Source organism: Cryptotermes secundus, unplaced genomic scaffold (genome assembly GCF_002891405.2).
Source record: "Cryptotermes secundus unplaced genomic scaffold, Csec_1.0 scaffold47, whole genome shotgun sequence".
In the NCBI taxonomy this organism is placed as follows: Eukaryota; Metazoa; Arthropoda; class Insecta; order Blattodea; family Kalotermitidae; genus Cryptotermes; species Cryptotermes secundus.
In genome coordinates, this window is record NW_019721002.1 from 2,366,919 (window position 1) to 2,381,317 (window position 14,399).

General features: G+C 41.8%; 1 protein-coding gene across 4 annotated transcripts in view; it reads right to left on the reverse strand.

Moving 5' to 3' along the window:
- The window catches only part of LOC111873928 (histone-lysine N-methyltransferase 2C), a 113,909-nt gene that overhangs the window by 79,695 nt on the left and 19,815 nt on the right, over positions 1-14,399 (reverse strand). For 3 of the 4 annotated variants that reach the window (XM_033755252.1, XM_033755247.1, XM_033755251.1), the window contains 5 exons: positions 12,558-12,797; positions 5,812-5,947; positions 4,292-4,395; positions 3,005-3,953; positions 891-1,156 (listed from right to left, as the gene is read on the reverse strand). In XM_033755252.1, coding sequence (XP_033611143.1) covers positions 891-1,156; positions 3,005-3,953; positions 4,292-4,395; positions 5,812-5,947; positions 12,558-12,797 — 1,695 coding nt within the window. The remainder of the gene's footprint in view (positions 1-890; positions 1,157-3,004; positions 3,954-4,291; positions 4,396-5,811; positions 5,948-12,557; positions 12,798-14,399) is intronic. The other variant, XM_033755254.1, reaches the window with a different exon arrangement.

The following is a 14,399-nucleotide window of genomic DNA, read 5'->3' on the forward strand; positions in this document are numbered from 1 at the left end:
ATAAATAAATAAATAAATAAATAAATAAATAAAAAAAAAAGAGTACCCAGCCCAAATGAGACCTGCACAGGAGGCTGTGAAAATAACACCTGAGCGTATGAAGCTGAAGAATCTCCACCGTTAGAAGCAGTTGCCAGGGAATGGCTAGTGAAGACACAGCAGGCTGGAAAAGGCTGAGCAGGTGCTATAGTGAATTGTGGAGATTAGTGATGGCACTGCAATTACTTATACTTGCATGTCATGTGTATAAGGGGCCAATAAATCTATTCACCAATCCAAACCCTGTATATAGTCACACATATTACATGACAATATGATTTCAAATACACCCCACAAAAAAAAAAAAAAAAAAAAAAAAAAAAAAAAAAAAAAGAGCATGGAATGTCTTTAAAGCAATGATGCACAATTTTCTTGGCATGCATCCCCTTACATACCACAATAAGGACTAAGACTGAACAGAAACAAACGTGGGAATGGTAACGCGTTCCACTTTTTGAAATGGTTACGATGAACATGTAAAAATTTCAAATTACAGTAATTCTGCATTAAGCACAAAAATTTTTTACTGTTTTCCATTTTTAATATGTAAACTCCTTGTTCCTATATACACTTGGTCATCGACTTACGACCGACTTCCGTTCTGACTGACAGGTCATAAGTCAATCTGGTCGTATGTCGGCCATATATTTATTAACAGTATTTTTTAACCTTTCTAATCTTTTTATCATCTTTATAATTTATTTTTAAAAACTTTTAGATTTTAATCATTTTTTATTTTCCCCCCCTTTTTTTTTGTGGTCATAAGTGCAGCCGGTCGTAAGTCGACGACCAAGTGTACTCTGAAGTAGCATACGCCTACTACTGACAAAAAGCTCGTCGTGAAACAATACCTGAAGACGTGGATCTAACCCTTGCAGTGGGTGCCTAACCCCTACTGGGCTACGAATCACAACATTGCTTTGGGATGGAAGTCTCGGCCTTGCCAGGGCAGGCGGCAATGGCTGACGGAAGGTACCATCTGTATTTGTTGCAGTGACAGGATGTGGTGATGTTGGGGCCTGTTGCTGGACTACTGGTCCGCCTCCTGGAGATTCAAAGTGAACAGCTGTCTGGGAAACTGCAGAGGCCTGCTGGTGGATCCCCCCATCCTGGCCGTCTGTATCACACAACAATACAGCAATATCAGATGTCTCCTTACTTAACTCTTCCCACTGCTACAGAATAATAAATGCAGTCTACTGTCTCACTAATGCTGTTCTGTCATCACAAACCCTGCCACTTCTGCTGTCCAACTGGAACTGCTCTGTTCCAAGATCCATACGGTCAATGAACATTCCAATGCCAGGCAGTAAAAAGCAGTGAGGACAGAAAGGAATCGCAAAGTTTAGCATAAACAGAAAATGGGCATCAGCAGCACAATCATATGATTACAGGGAACCATAGAAGAAAACTCGGATTCTACATCAGAGATTTTTTAAGATTTCCCCCCTCTACTCCACGACTACATCAACGTACACAACGGGACATACAGCATGTGGAACTTGAACTTGACTAAGTGAACAGATAAAACACGTTCTTCTGCCAACTGAAGAATGCGATGTTCAGTGAAATGACTCTGTAACAGAACAAGAACTACACAATGTATAACAATAACACTGGTGCATTTATAAGTGACTGTTACATATAACCTACATTATTAGTTAAAGTAAAGTAAAGGTTTCCTTGTAACAGGCCATGGAGGCCCATAGGGTTGTGAGATGTTGACATTCCCACACTTTCCAGACAATCGTCTCATAGATGGCGGCAAGGTTGTCAGCCCTACGTGCCAGCCACCGTTTACCCCCAAGAACATTACAAGAATATTCCTAGTAATCATTTCTGCTATAGGCTGAGTCGACACCTTGGCCATAGTGCGGCTGGAAGGATTAGGTACTAAATTGAAAAAATCCAATGACCTCATCGGGACTTGAACCTGCAGCCTTCACTGGATTAAAAGTTTCTATTTACAATTCATTACAATAGATGGACAAATGTGACCATTATACAGTACAGGCTAACTAACACTTGCTATTCTGTCATTATCCACGTAACAGCCTGAGTTCGTAGTATATGCACAAACTTATTTATCAGTTTCACGAAAGTGACTAAGTTTAGGGCCAATCCACCCTCAGATGTTTGCTTCAGTCACCTGTTGCTTCACTGTCATTCTGCATGGTCAACAACCACAATCACAGCTACACCCGGTACCTTTTGATACACTATCTGCTTTCACATATGTTAAGTCCTTCCTTAATATGATCGTCCATTTTAATATTGACAGACACTTAGGTTAAAGAGGCACAGAATCTCCTTCAATTCAATAAACAATAAGTTTGAGAGTACCATCGTCCAGGATGAGGGCTCACTCTGCTTGCTGCTACATTGGTTTATTCTTTGACCCTGAAGATGGAGGCAGTATGTTGCTCCAAAAGCTCAGTCAACTTCTATCACAGTACCCAGCACCACACACTATCAGCGTCAGCACAGAGTATGTTGTAAGATGTGACTCCCCTTCATAGCTTCAGTGTCAGCTTATGACTTGAGCTTGAGCCATGCACCTTTCTCTCACCTACTACTGCTGGACAGTGTGACACGGCATGGATGTTAGTATACACTGACATATATACTGCATTCAAATCCAATATTTGATCCTCATGTGAATGTGGTATGAGAGTGACAGTTGGGGGAATATACATACCCTGCTCTCAAGCAGTTAGTAGCTGGCTTCCCACTGTGGCAGCCAGGGTTCGATCCCGGGTCTGGTTAAGTGGGATCTGTAGTGCACAAAGTGGCGCTAGGGCAGGTTTTCTCCGAGCACTTCAGTTTCCCCTGCCGATCTTCATTCCACCAATTGCTCCACAATCACCCTCACCTATCATCTGGGGCTGGTACAATAGGCCAGAAGTGGACGCAGTACAAGGGACTTAGTCCCACCCCACTAGCAATAATAAAAAAAAATACATACCCTGCTGGCTCCATAGTCTGGGCTGGCTCTGTACAACCTGATCTTGCTCCAGTTTCTTGATCTGCTGCTGCCTCTGCAACAGATCTCGAAGCTGCCTGTTCACCTCAGGACCTTGCTGCGGCTGTTGCTGACTAAATGTTTCACCTTCTGTTCTAGATCTTGGCACTGCAGGCTGCTGGGCATAAAGGTCAACTTGCTGAGGTCTTGGTGTAGGTGGCTGGTTTGCATAAGGATCCTGAGGTCGCGGAGTTGGAATCTGCTGCACATAGGGGTCGATCTGGGCAGGGCGAGGAGTTGGTGGCTGCGATGTGTATGGATCTTGCTGCTGTTGGATTCTAACAGGTGCATATACAACTTGAGGGGTTGGTCTGGTGCCCCCAGGTCTAGGGGTGGCTGGAGACTGTGCATATGCGTCTGAACTGGGGCGTGCAGTAGACACATATACAGGACTTCTCTGAGGCTGGGGCCCGCTGCTAATAAACTCAGGCCTTGGTGTGTGCGGTGGCTGTCCATAAGGATCTGACGGTGGTGTTTCAGACGGAGTATGCTGAAAATGATCTGCCTGGAGCGCAGCAGCTTGGGGAGTGGTGGGTGTTCCAGATGAGACAGGAAACTGCTCATGAGGTGACTGAGGAGAAAATGGAGAAGGGGGCTGGGATCCAGCTGAAAATGGGAGACGTGCTGCAGTGAATGGTTCTGGTGTACGAACAACAGCTGTGGGAGCTCCACGGGGAAGAGTCAGCATAGTTGGACGCGTAGGTGCTAACATCTCTGGGCGCCCTGTGGGATGGGGTGGGGGTAAGGGAGGAGGGAGGTTAGTGTGTGGAAATGGGCCTGTACTGCCAGGGCTCTGTGGAGTATGAACTCGGGCCACCTTGACCTGAGGAGCTGGGAACTGTGCTCGCGACCCTGGCGATGGAGAAGATAGAGGCGCCATTGTGTTCGGATCCTGAAGCAGAAAACACTCCCAAATTAACATCTACACAACTGAATACTAATGTTATTATTGTACTTTTGAAACTATGGTTATTTCATTGTAGATATCTACATGTGAAGCAAAATCATCTTACATCATTTTCCATTATTTCTACCACATTGAGCTCTGTGAATAAACATCAGGGAGTATACTATTTATATTGAACCAGTGGCATGCTTTTAAATAATGGAACCAAAGGAAAAATAGGATTTCTTATATACAAATTTGTCCACCAGCACTTTCCAAAATTCTTGGTTCCCCAGCAAAACAATACAACAATGATTTTTCAAGTACAGAGTTTTCAATGTTACCTGTGCAGTTGAAACTTGTAACTGAGTTGTAAGAGATGACGCAGGTTGGTCAGCAGAAAACGGTACTCCATCAGCACTCATCTGGCGATGAACACGAGCCATGGCTGTAAGGGTAAGGAACACACTTGATGTTAATACTGCATTAGAATGGACTTAGTATAATTACATTTTCTTGTCCACTGCCATAGAAATATCACTTTTATCTTCCACTTTCAAAGCTGTCAGTATGTGTTTCATACATATGGGGCTGACACCTCATGAACATTTATGACACAATGGAATTAATGGCAGTGAGTGAAATTTTGAACATGGCGAGTATATATTCTAAATGAAAGCACTGTCAGGTATAATAATAGCAAAGACAACTGAGGTGGACCTTCAGCTCAACATGGGACGGAGGCTGATATTGTCTGTACACACAAAGTTTTCCCTTTATTATGAGAAGGCAAGGGAAGGCCCAGGGGATGACTGTGAGTAGGCAGCCAGCAGCTCACCCCCAAATCACCTGGTTCCCTCATTCACTTCTTTTTTAACCATTTATGAAGGGGGACCCAAAAAAAACAGAATTTGTTTCTAGAAGGCTTGTAGTACAGGTTTCCACCACTAGGTGGTTGTTTGCAGCACCTTCCTGAATCAGTATACCAGCTGCTGTCATCAGAGAAGTTTCCGTAGTGTTTGGTGACTTTTTCATAATTAATGGCCGATTCACACGAACGTGCTTCTGTGAAGTTTTGTTTTCTTTTTGGGAAAGCAGCAGCAGAAACAGTTGTTATGCTACAAACAGCCTACAAGGCAGCCACCATGAGTAAAACACAAATTTATGAATGGTTCTCCAGTTTCAAATGTGGTGAAATGTCAACTGATGATCAACCTCGAAGTGGACATCCTTCGACAGCCTGAATTCAGGAAAACGTGACAAAAATTTGTCAAATCATTCTGGAAGATCGCCAGAATAATTATTTGGAAGTTTTGAAAAGGTTCCATAACAGTTTAAGGAGAAAACGTCCCGATCTGTGACGAACAGGTGAATGGTTCTTTCATCACGACGAGGCTGCCCACACAGCGCTGATTGTGCAGCAATTTTTGACCAAAATTGGCATGACACCCTTGCTCCCCCCCATACTCACCCAATCTTTATTTCCTCAGATGAAGAGAGACCTCAAGGGAAAACGTTTTGTTGATGCTGAAGACGTAAAGAAAAAAACGACCGAAGCACTAAAAGGCATCACCAGCGATGAATTTAAAAAATGTTTTGAGCAATGGAAAAAACGTTTGGACAAGTGCAGTCAATCAAATGAAGAGCACTTTGAAGGGTATTAAAGTTTTGTTATGTAAAAATACATACAGAATTTTTTATAAACAAATTCCAGTTTTTGTTTGGGTCCCCCCCCTCATACATCGATGTGGTTACTGCGTGGTGTTTAGTGTGATTCTCATGACAAACATTTCCCTAAACAGCATTAATTGGTAGGTCGCCGTTACATGGGTGTGCTGGTTAGTTAATTAGTTAGCTGGCTTAACTTGTGCCCTCTGGTCATGGATGGTCTGCTGCTGCTGCTGGGCCTGCTGCTGGCGCAGGGCCTGAAGCTGCTTCCACTGCCGCTCTTGCTCTGCCTCCCGACAAGTCTTCTGTTGCTGCAAGATCTTCTCCTGGTCCTGCAAACACACACACAGCATGTGTACTTCTGGCCACACCACTTGCAAATGCTCAACCAGTGGCAACTCCTTCAGCATTACGAACAGTCGGGGGGCAGCACAGTAATAAATGAGGGGAAAAATAATTCCATTTCCTGTTTTCCATGTTCAAACCGCCAGGCTCATTTAATGCCCTCAAATCCTACACTTTGTCACACACGTGACATCTACAACCACTAAATATCTACAGAGCTCAACAGTCTGGGGAAATTCTGACATTTTTCTAACCTTCTTCCTCCATAAAAAGTGTACACAACAATCAAGAGAAATGCAACTTATGACTTACTTTAGAAAAATGAAGCTTTGACAAACCTGCTAATGTATTTTAGTTTTCTCTTTGGAATCTTTAAACATTCAGTGGGACTTAATTTGTGATCCTCCTCAGTTATAAAAATAATAAATTTCTATTCACCAAACGCATATCAAATCTAGAATTTCTGTTTCAGTATTAGTAACCAGTTCTCCAAGTTACACAAGTGATACTGAAACTGATCATCTCATTATGAAATGGATGCAGTGTTATGAGTACAAATGAACTTCCTCCATTCACTGAGTGCTACTACACTCCACAAGATACAATTCTGACAAAATAAAAAATTTGAGGTTACTATCATCTGGGATGTGATAACACATAGTCTGGTAGATATTTACTGATGTGTCGGAGGTTCGTCTCGACTCTGCTCCTCGCCTTCCCTTCCTTACAACATTGACCATTTTTCCCAACACAGAACTCTTCTGCACTGGTGAAGGCAGCAGCAGGACTGTCCAAAATGCTGGGAAATATGTACCAAACTACACAGCATCACATCCCACAAGCCTGTGATCTTCTTATCCATTAGTTGACAGAACAAATTTCAATCATAACTGAAGTCTGTTTACCGACCTAGACTGTGCTACTTGATATGATCACTTGGTTGAGAATTTACAGTCATCATATAAACCTTACACCATGTCCAGAGTTTTAGTTGCGTGCACCACTACACACCATTGCTCATTACATATACAGCATGTTAAATGGGACGTCCTGACTTCAAGACCATGGAAGGGTCTGCAGACAGACAACTGTATTGAGGTAAAAGTATGCTTACATAAGAACTGACAGGCATTTAATAAGACTCCTCCACCACTCCAAGATGGTTCTATCAAAAGCCATATGTATACACTATATGCTTTACTCATTTAATATGTGCCAGTCAACTGGCCACAGAACTGCATTGTGCTTTTTGGCTACACATCACACTATAGCAACTGAAATTACAGCAAAATGCCACATGGAGTACTCTCCATCTGTCTAGCTGATAGTGGGGTCACCATGCGCAAGGTTACGCATGGTGAACATGTGTTGAATTTAGTGAGGCGAGTGAAAGTAAACTGACACGTGTATACATGGCTGCAAAAACAAAGAAAAATGCGTTTCTGAGGAACTGGAGTGCATTAAGAAATAACGACTCAGCATGCCAGTGTCAACTCCAAACATTATGGAGAACATGAGAAACGCACCTCAGCAAAGTGTAAGTACTTGTCCAGGCAGAAAAAGAGTTAGGAACTTCTAAATATAAGAAGACTCAGTCAGTGGTGCTAGAGTGGTTTAGGCTGAAAGAGCCATTATATACACCAATTAAAGGTCCAATATTAAGATAAAAGGCTGAAGAAATAGCCTTAAAACTATATACTGAAATCATACTTTCAAACGAATGGCATCATCAGTTCAAAAAACATGCAGGTCTTGCCTACAGAACCAAGTAATGAGGAAGTAGGTGCCTGGAAGATAGGAGCGCTTTCTTCACTTCAGTATGAATACAATCCAAAAGACATATTTACCGCAGACGAGCGCAGGTTATTTTCCAGCCTACTCCCATCCCATCACATCACAATATGCTTTCAAAGATGACAGATGTCGCAGGGGGCAAGAGAAATGAAGAGAATTACTGTGCTTAAATGTAGAAATATGAATGAATCTGAAAAGATGTCACTGCTAGTAAGTGTGTAATCAAGAGGAGCCATGAACTTTAAGCATGGGAAGTCCCTGCCATGTACTCGTATGTACAGAAAAAAACCGCTGTGCATGCATAACTTCAGCAGTGCTCATGGAGTTCCCAACATGTTTCGAAAGGACAAGGTCTGACTTCAAATTTGTTTGAAAGACATATAAAACAAAATAATACTAGACACATGTTCCAAGAAAGGATAATATTTTAGAAGACAAGTCAACTTTAATCATGACAGGAGGAACATGCAATGTATCTCTGAAACTGTGTACAAATATGTTTACTGCATTAGTTACCTACAAAGGGATACAATTAATTTTGTAAGCCTTCTGAAGCCTGTCATTTAACATGTTTTCCTGCATAAGAAATTACACGTCTTGGCACCTTAGAAAACTTCTTAGAAGGAATCCACTGCAATGTGGTACTGACAAGGAGAGCACCAATATAGCAAGTGAAGAATATTTAATAAAAACCAAAAACAGATTTCCACAATTGTCTGAATATGGCATACACCTTCCATGTTCATACTTAGTAAAAATGCTTTTAGCGACTCCAGTATTGTACATATATGCATCTGATTCTAGGAATCATGAATACTGCAAGTCACTCTGCTGCCAAAGCATGCTTCCTTAAGAAAAACATATCAAATATAAACAGCTACCAAGTGGCACAAGACTACAGAAAAGTCTAGACCACTACAAGGAAACCAGAAAATGACAGGAGGACCCGTTCTGAATATTCCAGTCACCAAAGCATATCACGTTCCACTGTTCCAGAAGCCATACTCTGTTGGGGTGAATCAGAAACATACCACATGTGTCATGATGTGTGTGCACGTGTGCACATACGTACATGAATGTACACACATACATAACCACACATATGGCATATATTCCTGTTTATAATCCCACTTGAGTTAATACAAATAACAGATCAGACAAACAAAGAAGTGAAAATTTTCAGCAGCAATTTCCTCATGACACATTCAGAAAAACAAGTAAGTTCTATGCAAACTTTACTACAAAATTGGAAGACAGGTGCCAACTCTGGCCTGTTAATGTCACTGCCAAAATTATACATTAGACATTATTGGGGACTAGGGACATGGATGCATTGGGAACAGTGGCCAGAAACCAAAATCAAAACCAGATTTTGTGACCCTTCTAATGAGGCTTCTGTTTCGCACGCCTAAACTCAACAAGCTGCATAATGTCTGTCTCAGTAGCAAGTGACATCATTAATTTACCAATGAGAATACAAAATCATTATTTCTTCATAAACATGAATTGCATACACACTTTCTGTATATTCAAAGGAATATTTAAAAACTATTTATTTCTTTATTACCATTTTAAGAGACAGTTACTTCCTCATGTTGTGGTTATGGATCCAGAGTTCTAATAGGATGACCTAAATGTTATCCTCAGTCATAAGATGTTAATGACTGTGCTTATAATGACACACAGGTGATGAACCTGGCCCTTTGTTATCAGTGACAAATTTTAAGGAAACACCATTTCACTACTTATCAAGTCAAAATTAGCAGGTAATACTTCTGTACTGTCCTATATTCTTCAGCACACACTGATGATGAGAAATCAGACATCAAACACAGATACACCACTTCCATCTGGGCTCTTAACGGTCCCATCATCTCATGTACCCAAATTCCGTTTACCAGTAATATGCACAATTAATGCACCACACTTTGGAATGTCTGACATTACCTCATCACATAGATCATTTTGCCAAACCTACTGATATCTGGTGACTGTGCTTCATCTCAAAACCCATGTACTCCTGGAGTACTGATATGAGAAAATGAGTTCCAAACAAATGTTCAAATTCAAGTGCCTTTCTCACTGATTCAGTGGAAGAAATGACATTAATTTCATTATTATGAACTATAACTCACAGGCAGCTCCAATGCACTGCAAGCACATATGAACTATCACTGAGAGTAACCTCCAACAGTTGATATTACCGGAAATCACTGAAATCTGTATTGTACCATTTAGGAGTACAAGACAACTCCTTTATTCTGAATGAAAGGTAAAACAAACACCTCTTAAGGGTGGAATAATATGGAAAAATCTTCATTTATGTCTCACATAAGGGAAACCTTTGTCCCATATAGCAGTGAAAGGTTAACGGGCATGAACACACTACATGGACAACTGGCAACCTGTAAGCGTGGGCTTGTCTGTGTGAGATTACATTTCAACACTGTGTGGAACAGTCTTCATCATGTGCACTGGGACTCCTATATTTACTGATTACTGGTTGAATAAAATTGGCCACATGCATTTAAGATTGTCCTGAATGTTATTCCATGATATAAATAAACCACTTTCACCAATAAATTAGTTGCTAACTACTATCAATATCTTCAAAACTTAGTTACCTTTACAACAGGCAAGCAAAATGGCAAATTAAACAACTCTGTTGAACATAAAAATACAGAAAAGTTACACGTTTTAAATTCGAGAACCTGTCAAAATAACAGCTATGCAGTTACAGACACAATACATTATGCAAGGAAAGATTAACACAAATACACCATCACATGCAAAGGAGCATTCTGCTATGAAACCAAAGTGTACATTTATATATATATAAAAACATGTATCTGAAAAACAGAAAACCAACACCAGTACAATTACACAAAACAGCGATCAACATCAACTCGAGCAGCAAGGAGTAATGGGAGGGACATGGACATTCCAACTAAACAAGGAACAGGTTCTCTAACCCTGACATCCTCACTCAGACAACTTCCTTTCTTTGTTTAAAATTTGCTATGAAAACATGAGAAACCGTCCTGTCACACAAACATGGCATTATCAGGCACAGAAAAGAGACACTTTCATCTAAACTACTCAGGGTCATTTACATGTTCATATTTTATTGTCTCATGCAATGCTACCTTGCTTTGAGAGTACCGGCCTGAACACTACTCAGAAGAATACTGGAACTTCAAGGGTCTCCATTCAGCTTGCTAGTACAGCATTAAGCACATAACAACAAAGTGACAATAAAACCAAATGTCACAATCATGTGGGTAGCACGCCTACTTCATAACAGGAGGTCTTGGGTTCAAACTTCAGCTTGAGATTAGCTATCCTAACTGAGGTTTTCTGTTATTTTCCTCAGCCCATTTAGGCAAATGCTGGGACGGTCCTTTCACATCCTTTCCAAATCATTATTATTAAGCATCACATTATAAACTGTACAAAGTGTAAGACTGAAGCTGTAGAACCGTTACTTGGAACAGCTTTAAAAGTTACAACGTAACAGAAGTGTTTGGAAATTGTGATAATCTAATTTAGTAATTAGGTATCAACAATGGCACAAAACTGTGAGGGAATGCAGATGCTCTAATGACACTAAAATAGTATTTTTCAAATAATTGATGTTCTTACAAGGAAACCCCAACTCTGAAATGTTCATCCCATATACTGCAAACCTAAACCTGAGATGGGTTTCATTAAGTAAAATATGAGAGCCTAGAGTTACTGTCATTACGCAACTGGCAGCAAGAAACTAAATTTACAAAAATCATAAAATACGTAATGGAAAACCCACTATGTACCACGTATCAACATCTACAGTTCCCTTAAAGAAAGTATGTGAGAATACTGACAACAAGAATAAGGAAACGTACAGCACTGAGCTTGACATTAATGAAAACAAAGAAATAGTCTAAACAATAACAAATTTTGATCATTCAGGAAAGAAAAGCAAATCTATTTGGGCTGGCTCACCGTAGGTGCGGCCGTGGGTAAGTCGTACGTTTCCTGGCCTAGGGATGGGAGTGTGCGCATTATTTCGGATGGTGTCAGCACTCGAATCTGCTGATCCATCACTGGATTCACAGTGCTGCTGTTTAAGAGGTTGGGTGGTGGCGGCGGTGGCGGCGGTGGTGGTGGTGGGGGAGGTGTAGGTTGTGGAGGTGGTTGCGACTGGGGCTGAGCCTGTGGCAGCAGATTCAAAGCTGCAGTTGATAGACCAGATGCTGATATAAGCAAGTGGTGTTGGTTTAGGGGCTGAGGCATTGAGGTTAGATGTTGACCTGCAGACCCATCACCCCCAGCAGTGCTCAAGATGCTTCCCATGTTAGTTGCAGCAATCTCTCTCCCACCAACAACAACATTAGGGGAAGGAGCAACTTTCCCAGCAGACACTGGTCTCGGAGGGGGTGCAACAGTGTTGACAGGAGAGTGTCTGGAATGTTGGATTGAGGCAGCCTTCCCAGGATGGTACTGCTGTTGAACCTGATGGTGAACTGTAAACTGATGGGAAGTTGTGCAGTGGATCTGCTGACTGGCATGAGAACTGAGTGATGAATGCGGAGGAGGGGGAGGTGGTGGCGTCTGGTGGTGTTGCATCTGAATTGAATTTGGGGACTGATGTTGCAGAGTATGTGAATTCACTGGAGATGAAGGAGCATTAGGAGAGGAATGAAGTTGGGCTAAGCCACTGGGAGGAGATGAGGAAGTTATTTGCAGCTGTTGCTGCTGTTGTTGCTGCTGTTGTTGATGCTGTGCTTGGGTCTGCGTTGACTGTTGAGGGCCTCCACACACCTCTACTACATTTGACGAAGGAGATCCACTGCCTCCTCCACTATCACCAGCACCATTCTTCTGTTGAGCCAAACTGACGGAAGTCACTGCAGCGCCTCCTGTCTCTCCACCACCTCCTGCTCCTCCTGCTTTTGTGGGTAGCTGTGGAGAACCCCCGATGACGCCAGTCACCCCACTTGTCGACGGAGTCGACTGGGGGCTGATGGAGCCAACTGAGGGCTTTGTGATATCCTTGGGGATCTGCCGGTATATAGCAGGGTGTGTGGGAATTTCCCACATACACATACAAGTAGTAACAGGGGAGTGTCAACAGCCATAAGCCAAGTTAAGAAAAGAAAGGTTGATCTCAGATGTGGAGTTTTAAAACTACTGTGTGGTGCTCTGACTCAAGCTATGTGAGGTAAACTCTCTCATGCAGGAAGCTGGACAAGTGCTGCTACATATAACAACTGTCAGACAACAACTACACTGCCTGTCAAGTGCTTAGATATCACTTCATCCTATCTAAGGCTAATATGTAATAGTCCCACTGCAGAACTATTTACTTTATACCCCAGCATCTAGAACCACACATATGTTTTTTTAAGTACATCCCTGGCACCATCGCTACACATACATAATTCATCACGGGAAATAACAATTTGGTATTTATTTTCCAACTGTACTGTGACATGTACAATCAATGCATTAAAGACTGCAAAAGCCTGGCATAATAAGACCTACAAATGGGACTGCACGAAAGAAGCCTATATTAATAATTTACACAAATTACTTAAGGCAAAATTTAGGGCTGTGCTATAGCTCAAGCGGTTAGTCGTTGGCTTCCCACCACGGCGGCCCAGCTTGGAGCCCGGGTCTGGTGAAGTGGAATTTGTGGTGGACAAAGTGGCACTGGGGCAGGTTTTCTCTGAGTACTTCAGTTTCCCCTGCCAATCTTCATTCCACCAACTGCTCCACAATCACCCTCACCTATCATCTGGGGCTGGTACAACAGGCCAGAACTGGCCACAGTACAAGGGACTTAGTCCCACCGCACTGGCAATAAAAAAAATAAGGCAAATTTTTATGCCATAAACAAAAAAATAAGATAGGTTATCTGGTCTTGCATGCCAACTTTTACTTCCAAAAACAATACCAAAGTTTGTCATCAAAAGAATACTGGTAGCCACTACTAGCACAAACAACATTAATTGTCAGTCCCTAACAGAGAGACGTGACTGTGGCAGTCACAATGTTACTCTGGGAAGTGTAATTTTTGGTAACCTGCTGCCTCAATCTTCAGGGTAGAAGTGGCAGCAGGTTCATCTGAAAAGTTGGTACCTGCTTACCAAACTGCCTGCCATCATATTCCAGAACATTGTAATATGAATATCTTGCTCCATCCAAACAGTTTACACAGTGTACAATTACTGGTGGTGGTAAGAAGTCAGCTTCATGACCCAGCTGTGTGAGCCCCACAAATGGTATGGACACTGTGGTGTAAAGAAAAATCTCTTGCCCCTGTTGGGAGCTACACCCCTGGCTATCCAGCCCATAGCCTGTGCTATAACAGCTCCCTTTACAATCTGGCAACTTTCAAAGTGTCCATCGAGGCTGTTATAGAGTGTCACGTAACTTCGAACAAGGCCCCGCATTCCTAGTCAAATCCCATGCATAGCTTGTGGCGGGAGGAGTTTCTTAACACTCGCTCTTCCACTTTCACCAACCCCTCGTGTTTCATTGAAACTACCCTAATCTCTTTTCGAAGAACATATTACAATAATACAAATATATTGTCACTCGTCATGAAAAGAAAAATACGTTTAATGTGTATTACTAATTTATACTTTGAAAATTAAAATA